This window comes from Pseudopipra pipra, chromosome 28 (genome assembly GCF_036250125.1).
Source record: "Pseudopipra pipra isolate bDixPip1 chromosome 28, bDixPip1.hap1, whole genome shotgun sequence".
In the NCBI taxonomy this organism is placed as follows: Eukaryota; Metazoa; Chordata; class Aves; order Passeriformes; family Pipridae; genus Pseudopipra; species Pseudopipra pipra.
Window position 1 is genome coordinate 5,123,296 of NC_087576.1, and position 21,489 is coordinate 5,144,784.

The 21,489-nt window shown below is 60.0% G+C and overlaps 2 protein-coding genes across 4 annotated transcripts; one reads left to right on the top strand and one right to left on the bottom strand.

Annotated features, from left to right (window-relative positions):
• Positions 1 to 4,054: 4,054 nt before the first annotated feature.
• DBNL (drebrin like) lies at positions 4,055 to 15,984 on the top strand. Of its 2 annotated transcripts, XM_064637749.1 has the most exons (14): positions 4,055 to 4,181; positions 4,859 to 4,914; positions 6,757 to 6,869; positions 7,106 to 7,180; positions 7,463 to 7,609; positions 8,224 to 8,301; positions 8,782 to 8,933; positions 9,571 to 9,625; positions 10,163 to 10,237; positions 10,339 to 10,441; positions 11,854 to 11,964; positions 13,385 to 13,491; positions 14,503 to 14,608; positions 14,920 to 15,984. In XM_064637749.1, the coding sequence occupies exons 1-14, from the start codon at positions 4,099 to 4,101 to the stop codon at positions 15,057 to 15,059; spliced, it is 1,401 nt and encodes a 466-aa protein (XP_064493819.1). In that variant the 5' UTR covers positions 4,055 to 4,098; the 3' UTR covers positions 15,060 to 15,984. The 2 variants fall into 2 exon arrangements, with proteins under 2 accessions (XP_064493819.1, XP_064493820.1); XM_064637750.1 differs by lacking the exon at positions 11,854 to 11,964.
• CAPG (capping actin protein, gelsolin like) lies at positions 15,504 to 21,181 on the bottom strand. 2 transcript variants are annotated; one of them, XM_064637774.1, is made up of 10 exons: positions 20,998 to 21,181; positions 20,212 to 20,270; positions 19,973 to 20,145; positions 19,750 to 19,904; positions 19,206 to 19,373; positions 18,540 to 18,689; positions 18,367 to 18,459; positions 17,796 to 17,928; positions 17,632 to 17,720; positions 15,504 to 17,534 (listed from the first exon to the last, which is right to left on the bottom strand). In XM_064637774.1, exons 2-10 carry the CDS (start codon positions 20,232 to 20,234, stop codon positions 17,469 to 17,471), a joined length of 1,050 nt encoding a protein of 349 aa, XP_064493844.1. In that variant the 5' UTR covers positions 20,235 to 20,270; positions 20,998 to 21,181; the 3' UTR covers positions 15,504 to 17,468. The 2 variants fall into 2 exon arrangements, with proteins under 2 accessions (XP_064493844.1, XP_064493843.1); XM_064637773.1 differs by lacking the exon at positions 20,998 to 21,181 and having other exon boundaries at positions 19,206 to 19,376; positions 20,212 to 20,984.
• Positions 21,182 to 21,489: the final 308 nt, after the last annotated feature.

The window sequence follows — 21,489 nt, forward strand, 5'->3', positions numbered from 1 at the left end:
GGGGAGGAGCCGGGATGCAAACCGACACCGGGGGCCGGGCAGGGGCTCGCACCGCCCCGCCGGCCCCGCACGGGTCCCGCCGCCGACTCCGCACCGGCCCCGCCGGCGGAGCGGCCCCGCCGCCCATGGGGCGCCCACGGGGTGCCGGCCGGTCCCGCCATGCCCGGCGCTCCCTGCAAGTTCGGGGTCCCCCGTTCCGTGCGGGGTCCCCCCATCCCATCCGGGCAGCCCTCATTCCAGCTAGAGGTCCTCTGCCCTATCCAGGGTGCCCCAGCTAGGGTCTCCCCCGTCCCATCCATGGGGTCACTTCCCATCCGAGTGCTTTCAGTGCATCCATGGTCCGCCACATTCCGTCTTTTCCCCCCCCCCCCATCTTACCCTGGTCCCCCCATTGTGCCCAGAGTTCCCCTATCCCATGCAGGTCCCTGATCCCTCCCACGGTGATCCCTCCCATCTGGGTGCTCCCACCCTGCTGAAGTTGTCCGTACCCCCCCCCCCATCCTATTTAGTTGCCTTCACCCTCCTGAGTGCCCCCATCCCACCCAGGGTGCCCCCCACTCCATCCCATCATCCCTGTCCTGCTGGGGTGCCCCTATTGCATTTGGGTGCCTCCGTGTAGCAGGAGAACCCTCATCCTGCCCAGGGTAACCCTGACCCCCCAGGTTGTTCCCATCCCATCAGGGTGTCCCCATCCCACCCATGTGTCCCACCACACTGGAGAGTCCCCAGTTCACCCCAATGTCCCTGTCCCCCTCCCCAGGGGATGCTCAGAGGGGGTTCCCCATCCCTCCCCAAGGCAGGAGCAGGGTCCTACCATGGCGAGACCAGCCATCCTGCAGGACAGACCCACTGGAAAAACCTTTTTACCCCTTTTTTTTTTTACGCAGTGGGCTGGTTTCCCCATAATGGACATCCACAGGGCTGCTGGGGTGGCACCCAATGGGGCTTCATCCAGCACCTCCAAACCATTGTCTTCGTCTCACTCCATCACCCACAGCCTGGCTATGAACCCCAACCTCCCGTCCCCAAACCCCCGGGGCCACCAGGCTCCACCACCCCCCAGCAGCCCCTCGCTCTGCTCCACAAAGGTTCTTCAGTTGCTTTGCCTGAAATACTCCATGAAAAGGCTTTTGTACCATCCAAATCGCTGGTGACCCCAGTCCCCCCTGCCCAAGATTCCCAAGGAAAAGCAGGAGGCAGCTGCGGGGGGTCGTGCCGGCCAGCCCTTCCCTGCTCCCAGCCCTCCAGATGTTTTATTACCCTGTGTTTAATTAACATTTCCAGCCATTCTAGCCGTGTGCTGAATGGGGAGCTCACGTCTACCCCTTCTTCCTAAACAGCTCCATGGTTAGGGGAACATGTGGTGGGGTCCCCTTCCCACGTGGGGTGTGGATGTGTCTGAGGGAGCTGTGTGCGCACCAGGATGCTAAAAAATATAAATTATTACCTTAAGTGTTACTTTTGCCCAGGTTCCCCATAAATAATGTGGGATGAGCCCTCGAGGAGTGAGGACATGACTGGTTCCTGGCATTGGCATGAATGTCCCATGTCACCCAGCACTCCCCAGCGACTCCCAGCCTTGTAGGTCCCCAAGTCATAACACGGGCACCACCAGCACTGTAGTTTTGGGCTGTTTCCCAACATTTTTGACGGTCCTATAAACCCAGGAGAGCCTCTAAAATGGGTTTTGAGGTGACGTTAGGTGGTGTTTGGTGCTCTTGGAGTGATGATGGGATGGATGGATGAGGAATCTGTGGGATGGAGGGGGTTGGGGGGTCTAAGGTGGGACCATCAGACACCCCAGGACCTTCAGCCACCACAGGAGCTCTACAACCCCCCCCTCAGTCTCTGCTGTTCCTGCACCCATGGCCACCTCAGGAAGCCTGGACACTAGGGGACCCTCAGGTACTCAGGCCCCTTGGCTACAGTGACCCAACACCTACCCCAGGACCTTTGGCCACTCTGGGACCCTTGAACACCCCAGGAATTTTGGACACTCTGGGATCCTCATCTGGCCCAGGACTGTCAGCCACCCCAGGACGCTCAGCTGCCCTGGGACTCTTGACCATTGCAGGACCCTCAGGCACCCCAGGACCACCCCATTCACCATCTCCCATCCCACTCTCCCAGACACATTTTTCACTGGAGACTGGGGGCACGGAGGGGACCCCCACATCCCTCCAACCCCCCTAAACCAAAGCCTGAAGCCCCAAGGAGGAAAATCCCGGCACAGCCCTGTCACCATCACTGTCACTGGGGACAAATGGGGGGGCAGGGGGGCTCCTTAAACTCCACCTCACCCTCCTGGGGTAGGGGGAGCTCGGTCCCCCGTTATTTTCCCTCTGGGTGACAGTGGTGTCTCATGGGTGGGTTGTTCTCCCCGTGGCCCCCCGAGCCCGGCAGGGTGGGGGTGAGATGCCAAAGGAGTTCTGGGGGAGCCCCTCCACCTCCGCTTCCCTGCTGCTCGCCCAAATTTTGGGTAACCCCGAATGTGAAGGAAGGCTCGGGGGAGAGAAAGGCCACTCCCAAATCCCCCAAGCACATCGCTCGCCGCGCGGGGCAGCGCCGCTCCAGCCAGATGTTGGCAGCTGGGGAACTGCTAATGGCCCATTAGCACATGCTGGGGACACCCCCGGGCGAGGTCACCCTCTGTCCCTCCCGCACCAGGTGTGTGTCCCCCCCCTCCGGTCACATCCTGCCCCTCCCGGACACCTCCTGCCCCTCCCGGACACCTCTCCCCACCCCCCGGTCACCTCCTGTCCCGCTGGACACCTCTTCGTGCAGGTCATCGCCACGGGGAGGAGCAGCATCCCTGCTGGGGGGTGCAGAATTTTGATGATACGGGGTAAAACTGAGACGCATTTGCACCCCAAAAAGCTCCAGGATCCGAGGTCCGGCACCTGAAGTCACCCCAGGTGTGTCCACCCCAGGTGTACCCTCCTCAGGATGAAAAATGGGAGAAATCCCCGGAACTGCCGATTTTCTCCACAGAGGGGCTGCGATAGGGAGTACATTATGGGGTACGGGGACCAGGGATGGCTGTGTGGGATGCGGGGACCCCCGGGGCTGCACTGGGGCAGGGAACCCCAAGAACCACCTGGGATCGGGTCTCCCAGAACAGCTGGGGCTGGGGGTCCCTGAGAACTGCCCTTAGGGTGGGGGACCCTGAAAACCCCCATGGGATGAGAGTCTCCGAAAATTGATCTGGGATAGGATCCCCCGGAACCGCCCGGGAACGGGATCCCCAAGAGTCACTCGGGTGGGGGTCCCCTAGGGCTGCTCTGGGACAGAGGACCCCAAGGAACACCCGGGATGAGTGAGGGGATGGGACCCCCCTGAACAGCTCTGAGGGGGGTCCCGAGAGTTGCTCTGTGACAGGGGACCCCAAGAGCCCCCGTGAGGTGGGGGGGGTGACCCGCGCTGGGACAGGGGTCCCAAACCAACCCCCGAGGCTCGGCGGGGGCGGGGTAATGGGGGGGCGAGGGGGGGGACACTCCGCGGGGCGGGGCGGGGCCGCCCGCAGGGGTCTGGGGGCGGGGCCTGTCAGTTCAGGGGCGGGGTCTGCTCTTGGGGGCGTGGCGTCGCAGCTAGGGGCGGGGTCTGGTGACTCGGGGGCGCGGTCTGACGGCTCTGGGGCGGGGCAGGGCCGTCTGTGGGCGGGGCCTCCTGTGAGGCGCGGCAGGAGGTGCCGGTGACACCGGAGGAGAGGGGGCGGTGGCGAGAGTCGTCCCGGGGGGCGGTTCCGGTAGCACCGGCGGGGCGGTCCCGGCGGGGCGGTCCCGGGGGTGAACCCGTGGGGCGGTGCCGGTAGCACCGGCGGGGCGGTGCCGGTGCCGGGGGCCGGTCCCGGGGGTGGTCCCAGGGGAGATGCCGGTAGCACTGGCCGGGCCGTGCCGAGGGTGATGCCGGGGGCGGTGCCAGTCTCGGGGGGCGGTGCCGGGGGCGGTGCCGCGGATGATCTCGGGGGCGGTGCCGGGGGTGGTGCCGGGGGCGGTGCCGGTATCACCGGCGGGGCGGTCCCGGGGGCGGTCCCGGGGCGGTGCCGGTATCACCGGCGGGGCGGTGCCCGCGCTGCCGGCGGGCGGAGCGGGCGCGGCCATGGCGCTGAACCTGGCCAAGAACGGGCGGGCGCTGCAGGAGGCCTACGGGAGCGTGGTGGCGCCGGGCAGCGCCACGGACTGGTGAGGGGCCGGCGGGGACACCGGGGGGCCGTGACGGGACATCGGGGGCGATGAGGGGCTGGGGGACGGGGGGGAGGCCGGGGGGGATGAGGGGGTTGTGAGGGGGCTGTGGGGTGTTTGGGGGGGATGTTTGGGGGTGACGGGGGCAGGTGGGGGGACAGGGGTGTGCGAGGGTCTGTGGGGTGTTTGGGGGCCATGTGTGTTCAAGAGGGCCGAGGATGACTCGGGTGGGGGATGGGGGATGAAGGGGGAGTGGGGGTGGAGGGGGTGGAGGGGTGGAAGTGAAACGGATGGCTAGGGATGGGTGATCTGGGGGAAGATTTAGGGCTAGGCCAGTGACTTGTGGGGGGATGTGGAGTGTCAGGGACTGTGGGGGTGCTTGGGGGGCATGTGGGATGTATAGAAGGGATGAGGGGGGTGGGTAGTATGAGGGGGTCAGGGGTGTGTAGGGGGGCTGTGGGCGTGTGTGAGGAGCTGTGAGGTGTATAGAGGGGATCAGGGCTGTAGGGGTGTCTTGGGGGATCAGTAAGTCCCTGGGCTGTGGGGTGGACAGCGTGTGGGGTGGGGGTCTCTGTGGGGCTCTGAGCTTCAGGAGGTGTTGGGGGTGTGTGGACACCCCATATGGGCACCGTGCTGGATAAAACTGGCTAAAAATCCCCTTTCTGCCTTAATTTTAGGGCTCTGTTCACCTATGAAGGCAACAGCAATGACCTGCGGGTGGCTGGCTCTGGAGGTGAGCGTGTTGGGGTCTGTCCCCCCATTCCTGTGGGTCTGGGGGCTTCCAGGGCTCCTGTCACTCTGCCTGCCTGGGATGTCGGGGTTTTTAACCCCTGAGGGTGTTTTGGGGAGTGCCCTTGGTGGTTGACAAGGGTGGCAGCTGTGTTGGGGTGTCCAGTGTGATTTTGGAGTGAGGAGTATGGAGCAGAGACTTGCTGGCAGCTCTGCTTCTCCTTCCTTTTCATTTTCCTCCTTTCCCAAGGATCCAGAGTTTGGACCCTGGTTGCTCTGTGCATTTCTGAAGTATTTTAGATCCCAGATTTAGGCAGGACCATGTGGCTGTCCAGCCGTTCACCCGGCTGGGGCTCCCACTAAATGCTCCTGAAGCCTCTCTCATCCAATTCTCTCCTTCTCACGATTGGTTTTTTTTTTATTTTTTATCTGACTGCTGGTTCCCACTGAAACGCTCCTGGCTGGGAAGCCAAAACTATTGGGAAGCAGCACAATAGAGGGTTTCCCCACTCTAAGTATTTGTATCCTCTTATCCCTCCCTGGCTTCTCCCTAATTTCCAGGTGTTTCTCCCAACCCACAGAGCTCTATGGAAGTTTCTGGGATGCTCTGCAGGGCCTGGTGGAGCCCATGGAGCCAGGGCCATGGTGCTGGGGAATTTTGTTCAGGAAAAGCTCTTGTTGAGCCACAGATGAGGGTTTTGGGGAGCTGCAGAGGGTGTGCCCCGAGCTCCTCACAGATCCTTTCTCCCTCTAGCATTCCCATCATGTCCTTCCATGCCAGCACTCACCCAACTGGCCTCAGACTTCCAGCCTTCAACTTCCCTGCGGGGTTTGGAGCCAAATTTAGAGACAAAGCATAAATATTTAATAAGGAGAGGGAAACGATCTGGGTGCTCCTGCAGTGCAGAGCAAGCCGGGCTGGGCTGTGCCCATCCTGCCAGAGCTGATCAGGGTCAGTGGCTCTTTTCCCCCCGTTCAGGGCTCAGACAATCCAGTGTAGGGGGAATTGTCGTCTGGAGTAATTTTTTCGAGATGAGAGTGTGAGTTTTTGGTAGTTTTCCTCCGTTCCTGGTAGCTTTTTGGCATAGTGGGAGCGATGCTGTGCCCTTCCCATTGCTCACCCAGCCCCTGCCTGAGCCCTGTGTGGGATTTTCCCCCTGGGATTCACTTCTGAGCCCCCAAGTCTGACGCTGAGACCACCCTGGATGTGTTTAACAGCAAGGGAAGCATCGGGGCAGAAGGTGGACAAGCAGGGCCCTGCCCCATGTCGCCCTCTTGGTTCCTTCTCTACTTCCTGTCTGACAAAGCAGGAACAAAGCTCAGCCAGTTCCTCCACCACTTCCCAGCACCATTCCTGCCCTCATGAGGTGTTTTCCGGCTGTGCCGGTGCTTGCCGGAGCGTGGTTTTGTACAGGAACCTGTGGGCAGAGCTGGCAGCTGCCTGCTCTCATTAAAGCCTCTAATTAATCTGGGGGTGTGAGCAGCTCCTTCCCCTTCTCTGCCATCCCTTCACTTGGTTACAGATCCAGGATCTTTCTGTATGGGGTTTGTGAAAGCCTGAGGAAGAGGAACTGGGTGATGAAGGCTGCTGATAATGGGGGTGGGTGAGAGAAGGCTGGGGCTTGGCTCCCAAATAATTATGTGGATGACAAATGATCAGGTAATGGAAGGACCAGGGTAAACACTGGGGGGTCTGAGACGATCCTGTGGTAGGACATCCCCAAATCTCACGGAGATAATCTCCAGGGAATAAGGGGCTGGGAGCTGCAGCCTCCATGGGTTTGGCTGTTCCCAGCATGTGTGTGGAATGGGCTGGACTCACCCCCTCTCCTTCCTCCCGGGGCAGACGGGGGGCTGGAGGAGATGGTGGAGGAGCTCAACAGCGGGAAGGTGATGTACGGCTTCTGCCGGGTGAAGGATCCCAACTCCGGGCTGCCCAAATACGTCCTCGTCAACTGGGTGAGTGGGGATGGACCTCAGTTTATCAGGGAGGGAACTGGAGCCCCTGTGCCCAGGCTGGGAGAGCTGAGGGTGTCCAGCCTGGAGAAGAGAAGGTTCTGGGGACACCTTAGTGCCCCTTCCAGTGCCTGAAGAGCCTCCAAGAGATCTGGAGAGAGAGTCAGGCTTGATCCAGGTGCTGCTGCCATGGATCCAGCTGGGATGGGCTCAGGTGAGCCGATGGTTTCTCTTTACAGACAGGTGAAGGTGTCAATGACGTGCGGAAAGGAGCCTGCGCCAACCACGTCAGCACCGTGGCCAACTTCCTAAAGGTCTGATCCTCCCCATGTCCTCCCTTAGGGAATCATGGAATGCTTTGAGTTGAAGAGACATTATAGACCATTCAGTTCCAGCCCCCTGCCATGGGCAGTGACACTTTCTACTTAGACCAGGTTGTCCAGAAAATCTGTCTGGAGATTTTCTCCATCTCACCAGAACCCTTTTCCTTCCCTTGGGGGCTCCGGGAGTGCAGACAGGACCCACCAGGGCAAGGTGGTGGGTTTGGGGGCTCCCAGAGTGACCCCTTCACCCCTGTGCTGGTTCTTTCTGCTCAGGGGGCTCATGTCACCATCAACGCCCGGGCAGAGGAGGACGTGGAGCCTGAACTCATCATGGAGAAAGTGGCCAAGGCCTCTGGAGCCAACTACAGCTTCCACAAGGAGAGCAGCAAGTTCCAGGATTCAGGGCCTCAGGCTCCCGTGGTGAGTTGAATCCAGGAGGGTTTTGGGGTGGTCCCTCTGGATGAGGGAAGGTCTGGGACCACTCTCATCCAGTGATGGAAGTGGCTCCCTGGGCATTGACACATCCATGGAATGTTCAGCCTGGAGAAGGGAAGGCTCCAGGGAGACCTTAGAGCCCCTTCCAGTGCCTAAAGGGATTCCAAGAGAGCTGGAGAGGGACTTTGGAGAAGGACCTGGAGTGACGGGACAAGAGGCAGTGGGCTTACACTGACAGGGCAGGTTCAAAGCGTGGAATCACGGAATGGATGGGTTGGAAGGGATGTTAAAGCTCATCCAGTTCCACCCCCCTGCCCCCCTCCACAAGACCAGGTTGCTCCAAGCCCTGTCCATCCTGGCCTTGGACACTTCCAGTGATGGGGCAGCCACAGCTTCTCTGGGCAAGCTGTGCCAGGGCCTGCAATTGCCCATTTTTGGCAACATACACATTGCTGGCCTCACCCAGCCCTTCTTTGAATTTTGGGGCAAAGCATCAGGTTATAGGAACTTCTTAGAAGAAGTCCCAGACTGTGCTGATTTGGGGTGATTTTTGACAAAAAATGCAAAAATGGTGATTTGTCTGTGCCTTCCCTCCCCAGGGCTCCGTCTACCAGAAGACAAACGCGATGTCCGAAATCAAGCGGGTCAATAAGGATAATTTCTGGGCCAAAGCAGAGGTGAGCACATGCCTCGGAGCATGAAGCCTTTGGATTTAGCTGGAGATTACTCTCCACGTGCTGTGTTCCCTGTCTGGGAATCGGGGAATGCTGCCTGGAATCAGAGATCCAGAGCTCAGGGAAGTGCAGAGCTGCTGCCTTTGGGTGCTCAGGGAGGAGGGGCTGAGTCCTAAAGAGGAAGGTGCTCCTTTTTCTCATCTGAGTTTGGCTCAAGGCTGCTGGGGTGGGCACGGGGGAGGGGGGCTGGGGTGCACCCCAGCTCCAAACAAACCCTGTTTGGGTGAGGAAACTGATTTTTGTCCCCTCTGAAGGCTGCCCTGTGTTTCCTTCCCCTTTCATGTTGGGTTTTACTGGGGTTTAATGATGTGTGAACCTTCTGGCTGGGGGCCACCAGCCCTGGGACCTGCTGCGTGCCCTGGGATGCAGAGGGCTGGGGGCAGTGCCTGTGACCCCCACCCCTCTGTGCCTGTGTGCCCTCAGAAGGATGAGGAGAACCGGCGGCTAGAGGAGAAGAGGAGGGCGGAGGAGGAGCGGCAGCGGCTGGAGCGGGAGCGGCGGGAGCGGGAGCTGCAGGAGGCAGCAGGGAGGGAGCAGAGGTTCAAAGCCAGATCCAGCGAAATCGAAGCCCAGAAGTGAGTGGGATGTTGGGAATGATTCCAAGAGGCCTTCCTGCCCTCTGGGGTCTCTCGGTGGTGCTGGGTATCCTTGTCGCCATGTATGTGAGCTGTCCCGACTCCTGCAGAGGTTGTTCCTCAGGGAATGGTGGATCATGTCCATGCATTCCTCACTGCTGGAATTCCTGCAATCCCAGGAAATGTCCTTTAAGGGAGCATATGTGGAGAGGATTTTGCTCTGGGTTGGAGGGAGCATCTCCCTAGCTCTCCCTGCCCACTCATCCCCCTCTTGCTTCCCAAACTCCTCCCTAACACCCATGGCCCCTGTTTTTGGGGTGCTGGAGGTCTAGGCTGGCTTTGGGGGAATCTGAGCCCTGAGGGACTGCAGGGAAGTCTGCTTGGCCCCCACATCTGGATGTTCATGTCCATATCCCTGAGGAAGAGATTTCTCTGAATTAATCCCAATATTTGGAGCTGCTCCTGCCCCTCTCACAATGTTCCTCTCTCCAAGGGTGACCTGCGACTCCTCATCTGGCCCCAAAGTGAGGGGGAGTGTCCCCAGAGTGAGGGGGACATCCTTCCTGTGCTCTTCCCAGGGAGCTGCAATGGGCTGAGGTCCCAAATCCTTGCTTTTAACCCCAATTTGTCCCCACAGGAGACTTCAGCAGCAACAGGAGGCTGAGAACAGGGACAGGGAGCAGCAGCAATGGGTGAGCTCTGGCATTGGCCCCGGGCAAGGTTTATCCATGATGGAGGGGATAGAGACCCGGGATAGGACAAGTGGAAATGGCCAGGTTGCACAGGGGAGGTTTAAGTTGGATATTGGGAGAATTGCTTCATGGTAAAGGGCTGGCCAGGGCAGTGGTGGAGTCCCCAGCCCTGGGAGGATTTAAAAGACACGTAGATGTGGCACATGGGGACATGGGTGGCCTTGGCAGTGCTGGGGAAACAGTTAGGCTTGGTGATCTCCGAGGGCTTTTCCAATCTGAATCATTCCATGATTCCATGAAAACAAGTGCCTTTTCTTAGCCTCCCTCCCAGATCCAGGGTTTCCTCTCCATTCCCCCTCCATCGCCATGTGAGTTCCTTGGGTCCAGAGGAGGCAGGATGGGGCTGGAGGGACTGGAGTGGGCAGAAGAGGCAGGATGGGGATAGGATGATGCTGGAAGGAACTGGATGGGGCTGGAGCAGCTGGATGTGTCCAGAGTGGGCTAGCTCAGCACCCAGACCCTCTCTTGGTGCTGCAGAAGGAGCAGGCTGAGGAGTACGAGACCCAACAGAGGAAGGGCTTCAAGAGAAGCGAGTCGGTGGAGAAAGCCCAGGTATGGAGCTGGGAGTGCTCTGGGGGGTGTCTGCCTCGGCTCTGCCCCCCCTGCTGCTGCTCTGTGACCTTGACATGGCATCTGGGCCCTTCCCTGGGCAGGAGGCTGCAACTCTGATTGCACAGAGAGCCGTGAACCCCCGTGACATCTTCAAGCAGAGGGAGAGAGCGGGGCCAGGGGACACGGGGACACCAACCCAGCCAGGTACGGTGTGAGGGGACACAGGGAGGGTGGCACAGCCAGGTGTGAGGGGACACGGGGACACCAACCCAGCCAGGTACGGTGTGAGGGGACACGGGGACACCAACCCAGCCAGGTACGGTGTGAGTGGACAGGGGGAGGGTGGCCCAGCCAGGTATGGTGTGAGTGGACACGGGGAGGGTGGCACAACCAGGTGTGAGGGGTGTGAGGGGACACAGGGAGGGTGATGGGGGCCACCCTCAGTCCCCCACCGTGTCCCAGTGGAGCAGGGTCCCAGTGGGGTCCCAGTGGGGCAGTGATACTGTGAGGCTGTTGTTCGGGCTGAGAACAGGCAGCTCTCATCACGTCAATGTTCTTTGCTGTGGTGTCCCACCCCCAGCTCCTGCCATTTTCCAAAGTGAGGTTCCAGCTGTGCCAAGTTTTAACCACCAAGACAGAAGTTTTCCATACTCTGACTTCCCTTCTGAACCTCAAATTTCATTTTTTTCAATAGAAGTTCAACACATTGACACCAGAAAGACACCACCATTGCAATCTATCCCGACTGCCCAAAGTTCTGCCCAAATTTTTGCATTGCCCAAGCCAAGCAGGATGTTGGAAGAGCCTGATTTGATCTCTCTGATAGAAACCAGGAAGTTTGCAAAGCAGAGCTGAGAGCGGCTGAGGAAGTCCGTGTGAGCGCATGACACCCCTGGGTGACTGCCTCCTCCTCCTCAGTGCAACCCCCTCCAAAGCACCTTAAATTGATTCATTGAATAATCACTTTTACTTGGTGACAGGAGCACAAATCCCTTCTTCCTTGGGCAGGCAAGGCATGAGTGGGAGAGGAAGAAACTCCACACTGGGAAAATGTCCTTTTTGCTGGTTAAACATCAGGGGGAGAGGCTGATTTTGAGGTATTTCATTAGGATTTGATGGTTTTCATGGAAGAAAAGGAGATAAATACCCTGGAACTGATCAGACTCAGAGGTGAGGGTAGACTGGAGTCTTGGTGCTGGTAGGGTTTGTCTGGCAATTCTTCTCCTCAGCTTTTGTTTGGTTTGGAGGTGGAGATGGAGAGATAACAGTGCACAGTTCACTCTTGCCACAGGAAATGGACTGGCAGAAACCAGTTTGCATCATCCCCTCCCAGTTTGATGTCTGTGGCATTCAGACTGCTCCAGAAATGACCCTGGAGAGCCAGTGGCAGGGTCTCCCAGCTCCTCTTCCTCCCCCAAAATATTATTTTTTTTTTTTAAATTTTCCCTTGGCTGCTGCTGCTGTAACCAGTCACCAAACTTGTTTTCCACAACTAGGATTAGAGCTGGAAAATCCTGCTTGGGAGGGTGACTCAGCAGCACCCCTGGGTGCACAGTCGTGGGCTGGGAGTCCTGCTGCCTGCCCAGCTCCTGCAGCCCCTCAGTCTCCTTTTCCAGGGAAACTCCGCAGCCCGTTCCTGCAGAAGGAGGTGAACTCTGTGCCCAGTCCTGCCTCCCCCAGCAGGGATGTTTGGGGGTCACCTCCAGCCTCCCCAGTACCTGCAGCAGGTTCGTGCTTGGCTCCCTCCCCAGAGCTTTTCTCTGCATCTTTCCAAATAGATTCCACAAAATTGGGCATGTTGAGGCCTGGCTCAGAGACTCCATGTGTTTTTCCCATTCCTTGGACCAGGAACCCCCGTGTTTGTCTCCAGCCAGGGCTGAGTGTGATGCTGAGGTGAGGATGGTTCCTCCTAGTCCTCAGCCAAAGGCTCAGTGTCCAGGGGATGAGGATATCTCCTGCTGAAAGGCTGGAATTCAGCTCCGAGCACCCCCAGCCCCCTCCAGACCACAGGGGCTTTGACAGTCACACTTGGACTTGCTCAAAGTGCCCTGAGACACAGCTGAGACACCCCCTATATAGGGGTTTCCCAACTCCAGAGTTAGACTGGGCTGTTTCCCTGTCCCAGTAAAGACCAGTATACGGCCACAGAGTGACAGGACAAGGGGGAATGGCTTCCTACTGCCAGAGGGCAGGGTTAGATGGGATATTGGGAAGAAATTCTTCCCTGTGAGGGTGGTGAGGCCCTGGCACAGGCTGCCCAGAGAAGCTGCGGCTGCCCCATCCCTGAAAGTGTTCAAGGCAGGTTGGATGGGGCTTGGAGCAACCTGGGCTAGTGGAAGGTGCCCCTGCTTAACCACTTCCCAGTGGTTTGGGACAGGGAGCGATTCCAGAAGAGGGCTGGCTGTGCCCAGAGGTCTCCCCATGTGCTGTGGGTGGCACCGAGGGTTGGCCTTGTCCCTGAACCATGGAATCACAGGTTGGTTTGGGTTGGAAGGGATCTGAAGGACCATCTAGTTCCACCCCCCTGCCATGTGCAGGGAGGAGGTGAGGGCAGAAACAAGGTGGGGGCCAGGGATGATGAGGTGTGAGGTGGGGTTTAGAGACAACAAAGTGGGGGCCAGGGATGAACTGAGGACCAGGGACAAGCTGTGGGTCCAGAGATGAGGTGGGGGGCAGGGACAGGCTGAGGGCCAGAGACAAGGAGAGGACCAGGGGTGAGGCAGAGACCAGGGACAGACTGGGGCCCAGGGATGTGCCGAGGGCCAGGGCCATGCTCCAGTGTAGCCAGGCCACCATCACCACTAGATGCTGCTCTTGGCCATGGCCTCCACTCCAGCCCTTCCCCTCCACGGGAACATGGTCCATCTGGAGTGAGTTTATCCCTTCGAGTTTATCCCTTCCCTGTTGGAGATCCTGGATCTCTCCCTTGTCCTTTTCACTGCTCCCTAAACCCCTGCTTGCTCTCTTCTGTGCTTCCTGCCTGCCCCATCCCATGGTCCAAGCACGCTCCATTCCCTGGCTGGACAGGAGATCTGGGGGACACCCAGCTTCCACCAGGAATGTGCTGTCACTCCAGCCTGGAGCAGGAGGCAGATGGACAAGGGAACAGGGCGTGATTTTGGTGACAGATGCCATGTTTCTCCTCAGGACGAGACTCCGGGTACAATTCTGGTGTCCCAATGTCCCGTGTGGAAGAGACGAATCTGTACGAGGAGCCTCCGGAGCCCTCAGCCATCTATGAGGAGCCTCCCCAGGTGCGTTTGGGGGGCAGGGACCCCTGAGGAGGGGCCAGGATTCATGTGGGAGAGCGTGGCTTTATCCTTTAGGATGGGTCTGGAACCCTTTTCTGGGCTAAAATCAGTAGGAGAAACCCTGGAGCTCACGTGCACTCCAGTGCATCTGCCTGGTGAGGGGGTGCTGCTGCATCCCTCCCCAGTGCTCCCAGTGGGAGACACTGGTGCTGAGCCCCTGGCACCCAGCCTGTACTCCAGGGCCGTTCAGCTGTTGTCAGTGCTCCAGAGCCAGTGAGGGGAGAGGATCCACAAGCCTCTTCCAAAGCCCTTTCTCCTCCTTCTCCTGCACATGCTAACCCAGCAGAGCTGGAACTCCCAGCTATTCTTGGCAAGTTCCAATATTCTCCAGTGGCTAATAGTGGGGTTGTGCTGTGCTTCCCTTGGAGATGTGGGGCCCTTTGGTTTCCTCTCCTCTGTTCACCAAACCATCAGCATTCCAAACATCATTTTATCATTCTGGAATTTGTCTGGAAGTGTCCAGCAGATTCCAAAGGATTCCAGAGTAGATGGGCTGAGCAATCCCCTCAGCCTTTCCAGAGGAAAGCAAATGACAGCTGGCTCAGGCTCCAGCAGAAAGCTCCATGGGAAGCTGGAGCTTATCCATGGCAGTTGAACCTCTCTCGCAGGGGGGACCCCAACGGATAAGGATCAGATTCCAGACAGGTTGTCTGCCACTGGTCTCCAGTGGTTTTGTTGGGATGAGATCTCAAGGGACAGGGATCAGTGTTGACCGGAGAGGTGGCCACCTTGACTCTTTGGCTCAGGGCTGGTTTGGTCTCCTGGGTCCTGTGGCAGAGACATGTGGCAAGACTTTCCCAGAGCCCAGGTTTTACTCCGGGGGGCACCCGGGACCTCCAGCCTCTGAGCCCCAGGGGTGATCTACCTCTCTGGGTGCTTCACATTGCTGTTTTCCTCCCTCCCTCCCTTTTCTTCTGGTAATTCCTGTTCTCCCTCTCTCCTTCCTTCCTGAAGGAACGAGCTGACGATGCCAAATACGACTACGGGCTGGAGTACCAGGAGCCGCCGGACCTGGCGGGGAAGGGGCTCTGTGCCCGAGCGCTCTACGACTACCAGGCTGGTGAGACCCACAGCCATTCCCTGTGTCCTGCCACTCCAGGCCCTTGTCCAAAGTCCCTCTCCAGCTCTCTTGGAGCCCCTTTAGGCACTGGAAGGGGCTCTCAGGTCTCCCCAGAGCCTTCTCTCCTCCAGGTGAACACACCCAGCTCTCCCAGCCTGTCCCGAGAGCAGAGGGGCTCCAGCCCTCGGGGCATCTCTGAGACCTCCTTTAGACTTGCTCCAGCAGCTCCACACTGCTCTTATATTGGAAACCCCAGAGCTGGGAGGGTACAGGTGGTCTGACCCCCCCTCCTTCTCTCTCTTCCATTCCAGCTGATGACACCGAGATCTCCTTTGATCCCGAGAACATCATCACCAACATCGAGATGATTGACGAGGGTTGGTGGCGTGGCTACGGCCCTGATGGTCACTTTGGCATGTTCCCTGCCAACTACGTGGAACTGATAGAGTAGGGGGGGCTGGCAGGGGGCTGGTGGGGGGCTCCAGACCCCTGGGACTGCTCCAGACCCCTGGGACCATTCCAGCCTCCTGGGACCACTCAGCTCCTGCCTGATTCTTCCAAATGATGTGTGGCTTTTTCTTCTTCTCTATTTCTTTCTCTCTCTAAGTGAAGTGCCATTCCCCAATCCCTGGGCAGCGGGGTCCCCCCAGGTGCTGTCCCCCTGCCCCCCATAGCTGCCCTTGGGTGGGTGAAGGGTCCATCCTACCCTGAGCCCCACAGTGCTGGTCTCCCCTTCCTCCCTTGGCTTTGGAGTGGGATGGAGGGAGGTGGCAAATCCCTCACAGGGCATTTTCAGGGAACAAATTACCTCCCCCCTGCACTCTCTCTCACCCTGTGACCTTGGACCTGCTGCAGCCACACCGGAGAAGCCACTTGCCCAATTTTATTTCACCAGCAAAGCTCATCAGAATGGTTTTGGCATCACCAGGAGAGCTGAATCCTGGCTCTGTTCCCCCCCCAACCCTGACCACCCCGAGCTCGCCACACGTGAACCTGTTTTCCTCCCTGCTCTCCCCACCAGAGGGTTTCCCTTCCCTCTCCCCAAATCATGCTCCAGGGATTTAAATTGGGAGTGAATAAGCTCCCCTACAGTGCAGATCCAGCCAGGCCAAGCGGGTGTGACCTCCCCCATTACCCCAAATTCACTGTGAACAAGGAAAAGCCCAGCCTCTCCCCCACATTGAGTTTCCCACCTCAGTGTCACTTTAGGAGTAGGAGAGGATGGGGTTTGGGGTGTTGGGGGGTCCTGGCTCACCCACCCCTCCCACTGGGGAACATGGTGGCTCCTCTGAGTCCCTCCCCTGGGCTCCTTCCCCCTCCCTCTCCCCCCACCTCAGGCCCTCCCCAGCTACAATAAAAGGGCTTTTCCTTGGTGATGGATGCCACAGGATGTGGGTGGGAATTGGGGTGAAATGCCAGGGGTTTGGTGCCCCTAATGCCAGATGTGTTGTCACATCAGGTTGTCATGAGCAGGGGCCAAGGGAGGGGTAACTGGGGACATAATTAATTCCAACACTAATTATCTGGGTCTAATGAGGGAGGGAGCAGCCAGCAGTGATGGGGGTTGCAGGGTCTGGCTGGCCCCAGGGTGAGGGGGATTTGGTGAGGGGATTTGGGGGTGTTGTTGGTGACACTGGAGGTTTGGGGACACTGGGGACATTAGGGATGCAGGGACTGTGGAGAGAGCAGAGGGTGGGACATTCGAGGATGTGGACATGGAGGTACACTGGGCATTTGGAGGTATCAGGGACTTGAGCACACAGGTGATTTGGGGACGTGGGGGATGCAGGGTGGCAGCCAGTTGGGAGCCATCTCCCACCTTTCCCAACCACTTCAGGGTCAGGTGGTCACACAAGGACTGAGGCTCCTGGTCACTCTGGGTGCTGCCAGCCCCTGGGGACATCCTGTAGCTGTGGGTATCACCTCATGGGGCAGAGGGCTGGTGCCCTGGTGACACAGGTGGCCCTGTAGGGTGTCGTGTGGGGTGTCATCACACCAGGGTGGTGGGGACACCTTCATCCCCTGCAGGGCCATTGCCCTGTCCTGAGTCCCCTAGTGTCCCCCCATCCCCAGGGCTGGTACCACACCCAGAGCAGCCAGACACAGGATGCAGCACTGTCCCTTTATTCTCCGGGGCCTGGGCAAGGGGTGAGATGCATGGGCACGGGGTGGGCACAGTGTGGCACAGGCACACTCAGGAAGGTGGTCAGGGGGTGCAGGTGGCCCAGTTATGGCAGCAGTGGTGGGGGGAAGGTGTATTGTGGGCATGGCATGGCTTGGGATGGTGTAGGGATGGGGATGGAGATAGGCACAGGGTGGGCAAAGGAGTGGAGAGGACAGGATGGCACAGGGGCAGGGATGACATGGGTTTGGGGATGGTGTGGAGGAGGGATGGCATGGGATGGGGTTGGCATAAGAAGGAGATGGCTTGGACTTGGGGATGAGCTAGGGATGGGGAAGGAAGTGATGTGGACATGGGGATGGCACAGGGATGGACAGGGATGATGTGGGCATGGGAGGGGCAAAGGGATGGGGATGACACAGGGAATGGCACAGGAATGGGGATGACATGGGCTTGGGGATGGCAGGAGATGGTTGTGGCAAGGACACGGGGTGGGCAAAGGCACAGGGATAGCACAGCAATGGAGATGGCATGGGCTTGGCATGGGTTGTCAAGGATGTGATGCACAAGGATGTGAGTGACAATGGCACAGGGATGGGATGGGCAAAGACACAGGCATAGGGATGGCACAGTGACAGGGATGGCTGGGCAGGGCACAAGCATTGCGGGGAGCTGGCACAGCCAGCATAAGCCTGGTGACACCGTGGGCTGGGCACTGGCCCCATGGGCACCTGCTGCTCACTTCCAGCTGGTGAAGAACTGTTTGAAAAGGGGCGTCTCGCAGCCCTGGGGTAGGATTTCCACCTGCCGGGACAGCAATGGGGACAGGGATGGGACAGGGATCGGGAGGGGGTGATGCTTCCCATGCCAGCCCCCGGGCACCCTTCACCACTGCACCCACCTGTGTCTGGGGCGGGTGGCCCATGCGGGCGATCACCTCCTCGGCCACCCTGAGGGCTGCCCGGCGCTCCTGCTCATTGGCCTTGCGCCCTGCGGTGGGGATGTCAGAGCCGTTCTGGGCACGGCCCCCGTCTCCATGTCACCCTGTGTCCCCACCCCAGGCACCTTTCCAGACGTAGACCTTCCCGCCAGCGCCGTTGTCCAGCACGAAGCAGTCATCGGGGCAGAGCAGGCTCTGGCTGAAGGGGCTGCCAGCGGCCACCTGGGTCAGGTCCATGCGCCCCGTCACGTCCGACACCTGCCCGTGGAGGGGATGTCACTGCAAGGTCACCCAGAGCCGCCCCAGCCCGGTGTCCTCCCACCCAGCCACTGCAGCATTCCCCATCCATGCTTGCCTCAGGGCACCCGCTGTGTCCCCAGGCCATGCCCAGCCTCATATGCTCTCTGGGGCCACCAAGGTGTGTCTGCTGGCCATGCACAGCTCCCTGTGGCTTTCCTAGAACCACCAGAGTGTCCCCTGGCTGTCCACAGCTTCACGTACGCCCAGGGGCCACCACAGCATCCCCTGGTGTTGCCCAGTCCCATGTCTCCCATGGGACCACTGCACTGTCCCTGGCCATGCCTGACCCTAGAATCACCATGGTGTCCCCTGGCCATCTCCATCCCTGTGCCCTCCATGGTGACGCTCAGCCATGCCCAGCCCTGGTGCCACGGGGGTGTCCTGCCATGTCCTTGCCTTGTAGAGCACAGCTGCCCCCATGTTGCTCCGGTCGGCTGCCACGTCCTCCTCGGGGCTGCCCTCCTGCAAGGGGGGCTTGGGGCCCAGCACCTGCCAGGGGACGAGATGGGGGTGTCACAGAGCCACCCCAGGGACACCCACGTCCCCCTCTCCTCCCAGTGAGGACGTACCTGGACCATCTCGGGTGGCTCCTCGCCATCCACCACGATCTCCAGGCGCGCCTTGCCACCCCGCTCGCTGTCCCGGATGGCCACAGCCAGCTCCTGCGCCCTGCTGCGCTCCAGGACGTTGCTCCGGGCCCCACACCACACGAAAAGGGTCTGGGGACAGGGAGGGGAACAGCGGTGATGGAGCCACCCCACAGTGGTCCCCAACCTGCCTCAGCCAGGCTGGGGATGGAGCAGCTGCAGGGGTTGAAGCTGGTCCAGGAAGATGCTGCGATGGGCAGAGGGACACTCCAATGGATGGACAGACACCCCAACCATCAAACCCCGCTCCCGATAGGGGGACACCCCAAGAGGTCAGTGGGCACCCCAAGAGACAGACAGACACCCCAACAGATGGACACCCCAAAAATGAGGCAGACACCCCTGCAGATGGCTGGGCGCTTGGAGAGATGGACAGACACCCCAACAGAAGGACAAACAGCCAGTCCTATGGAGGTACAGGTGCCCCAACCAAGAGGGACACCTCAATGAGCTGATGGATGCCCCAGAGGACAGAGGGACACACAGGACACGTTGACCTTCCCCCCTCCCCCCCACCACATGAGAAGGACCTGGGGGCCAGAGATGGGGACAGCAGGCCCAGGGAGGGGGCAGGTGCACCCCACTCACTTGTCCCAGGTCGAGGAGGAAGCAGTCCCCGGTGTTGAAGCTGGCCCAGGCTGGGTCTCGCTCACTCACCCGGATCTTCCTCTTGCCCTTCACCTGGTACAGTTTGGGTGCAGGGCCAGGGCTGGGGCTGGGCCAGGTGGGCTTGAATGCTGAGGCCACACCACCTTCCTGCTGGCACAGGGGGCTCAGCACTCCATGGGGTGTCCAGCACCAAATGGGGGTGGCAAACACCCGGCATGGATAGTTAGCACCTGGAGGGGATGCTGAGCACCACATGGGTGTGCTGAGCACTTGGTGGGGTGCCCAGCACCCAGTGGGGATGACAAGCATCCAGCATGAATGTGAACACCCAGAAGGGATGCTGAGCACCTTCTGAGGGTGCCCAGCACCCAGTGGGCGTCCCTCTTGCTCAGCACAGATGAAGCAGAGTAGTGAGGGTGTGGAGAGCCCAGCGCTGACGCTGAGCACCCATCTGGGGTGCTGGGAGCCTGGTTGGGGTGCTGCGTACTGGGAGGACCCCAAGTGCCGCTGGGCACCCCAGTACCTGGTAGGTGAGGCCGTGGGGGAAGTACTCCATGAAGAGGTCAGACTCGTTGCCCTGCACCTCACGGTGTGTGACGGGGCGCTCGCCCAGCAGCGAGCTCAGCTGGGTGGAGAGGAGGGCACAGGCGCCCCGCTCGTCCTGCGAGGAGTCCCGGCCTGTGGGCAGCCAGGTGAGCACCCAACCCCACCTGCCCCTGGAGCCCCACAGCCCCCCTGGCGCTCACCCATCCACAGGTGGAGGTGGGCGCGCTCCTCTGGCCCGTTGTGCAGCACCAGGTAAGAATCCCCAGAGAAGAAAATCCCCCGGGCAGCCTCGGGGACCTCCACGGGCCGCAGCTGCTCCACCCGCCAGATGTGCAGCCCCGGGAGAGCGGCTGCAGGGCCGAAAGGGGAACCACTGCGGGGCAGGCAGGGGTGAGAGGGGGGCAATCAGGGAAGGGGGAGCAGTGGGGAGGGGACATACCTTTTGGGGAGTGCGGTGTACATGGCGTTGGGGTGGCAGAGATGGGTGGATGGATGGACCTGTGGATGGACGGATGGGGGACACCATGAGATGGACGCAAAGGATGGAGAGCCAGGTCAAGGACACCCCAGTGGACAGATTATTACCCTGAAGGACAAATGGATGCCCTAACAGATACACAGAAGGACAAGTGGACACCCCGATGGACACCTCGATAAACAATGAGACACTCAGAAAGACAGACCGATATCTGGACAGGTACCCAGAAGGACAGAGGGACAACCCATTGGACAGAGGGACACCGTGATGGACGGATGGACACTCAGAAGGACAGACAGATGCCCCAACAGACACACAGAAGGACAACTGAACACACCCAGATGGACAAATGGACACCCCGATGGACACCCAGATGGACAGAGGGGCACCTCACCAGGGAGACAGATGCCACAATGGACAGGCAGTCACCCAGAGGATGGACTGACACCCCCACATACAGGTGGAGACCTCTATGGGTAAGGGAACACCCCCATGGACAGACACTCCGATAAATGGACACCCAGGAAGACGGACAGACACCCAATAGACAGAGGTGTCCTGATGAACAGCCAGACACCTGGAAGGGCAGAGGGACACCCTAGCAGACAGACAGACCCCACGGGGGTGGGATGCCCCCAGACAGACAGACAGAGATCCCCGAGGCACACATTCCATGACGGACAGATGGACACCGCGCCAGCCCCTCCTCCGCACGAACGGACGGACCCCCCCGACGGACAGATAGACCCCCGAGGGACGCCCCGAGAAGCCCCGGCTCCGTCCAAGGCTGCGGCCGAGCGGCACCGACGGACGCCTCGACACCCGGAAGGCGCCGGCGGTGAGTCAGGAGCAGGAAAGGGTGGGGACGGGGAGGGCGAGCAGGGGGGGACGGAGCTGGCCCCCCCGGGGGGGCACGTGGCCTCGAATGGAGGGGGCACTGAGCCCTAGGACCCCCACTCTGCTGGGAGCCCCCGCCCCTATGGGCTTCCCCTCCCCTCTGGGACCCCACCCTACTGCTGGGACTCCCACCCTCCTGAGCACCGCCCCCGTGCAGGGGCCACCTACACTCTGCCGGGACCCCCTCCCTCCTGGACCCTTCCCCACTCTGCTGGGAGCCCCATTCCACTGGGATCCCCCCTCACCTTACTGGGACTCCCACCATCCTGGGGACTGTCCTGGGGATCCCCCCCTTCTCCTGAGCGACCCCCCAACACTGCTGGATCCACCACACTCTCATGG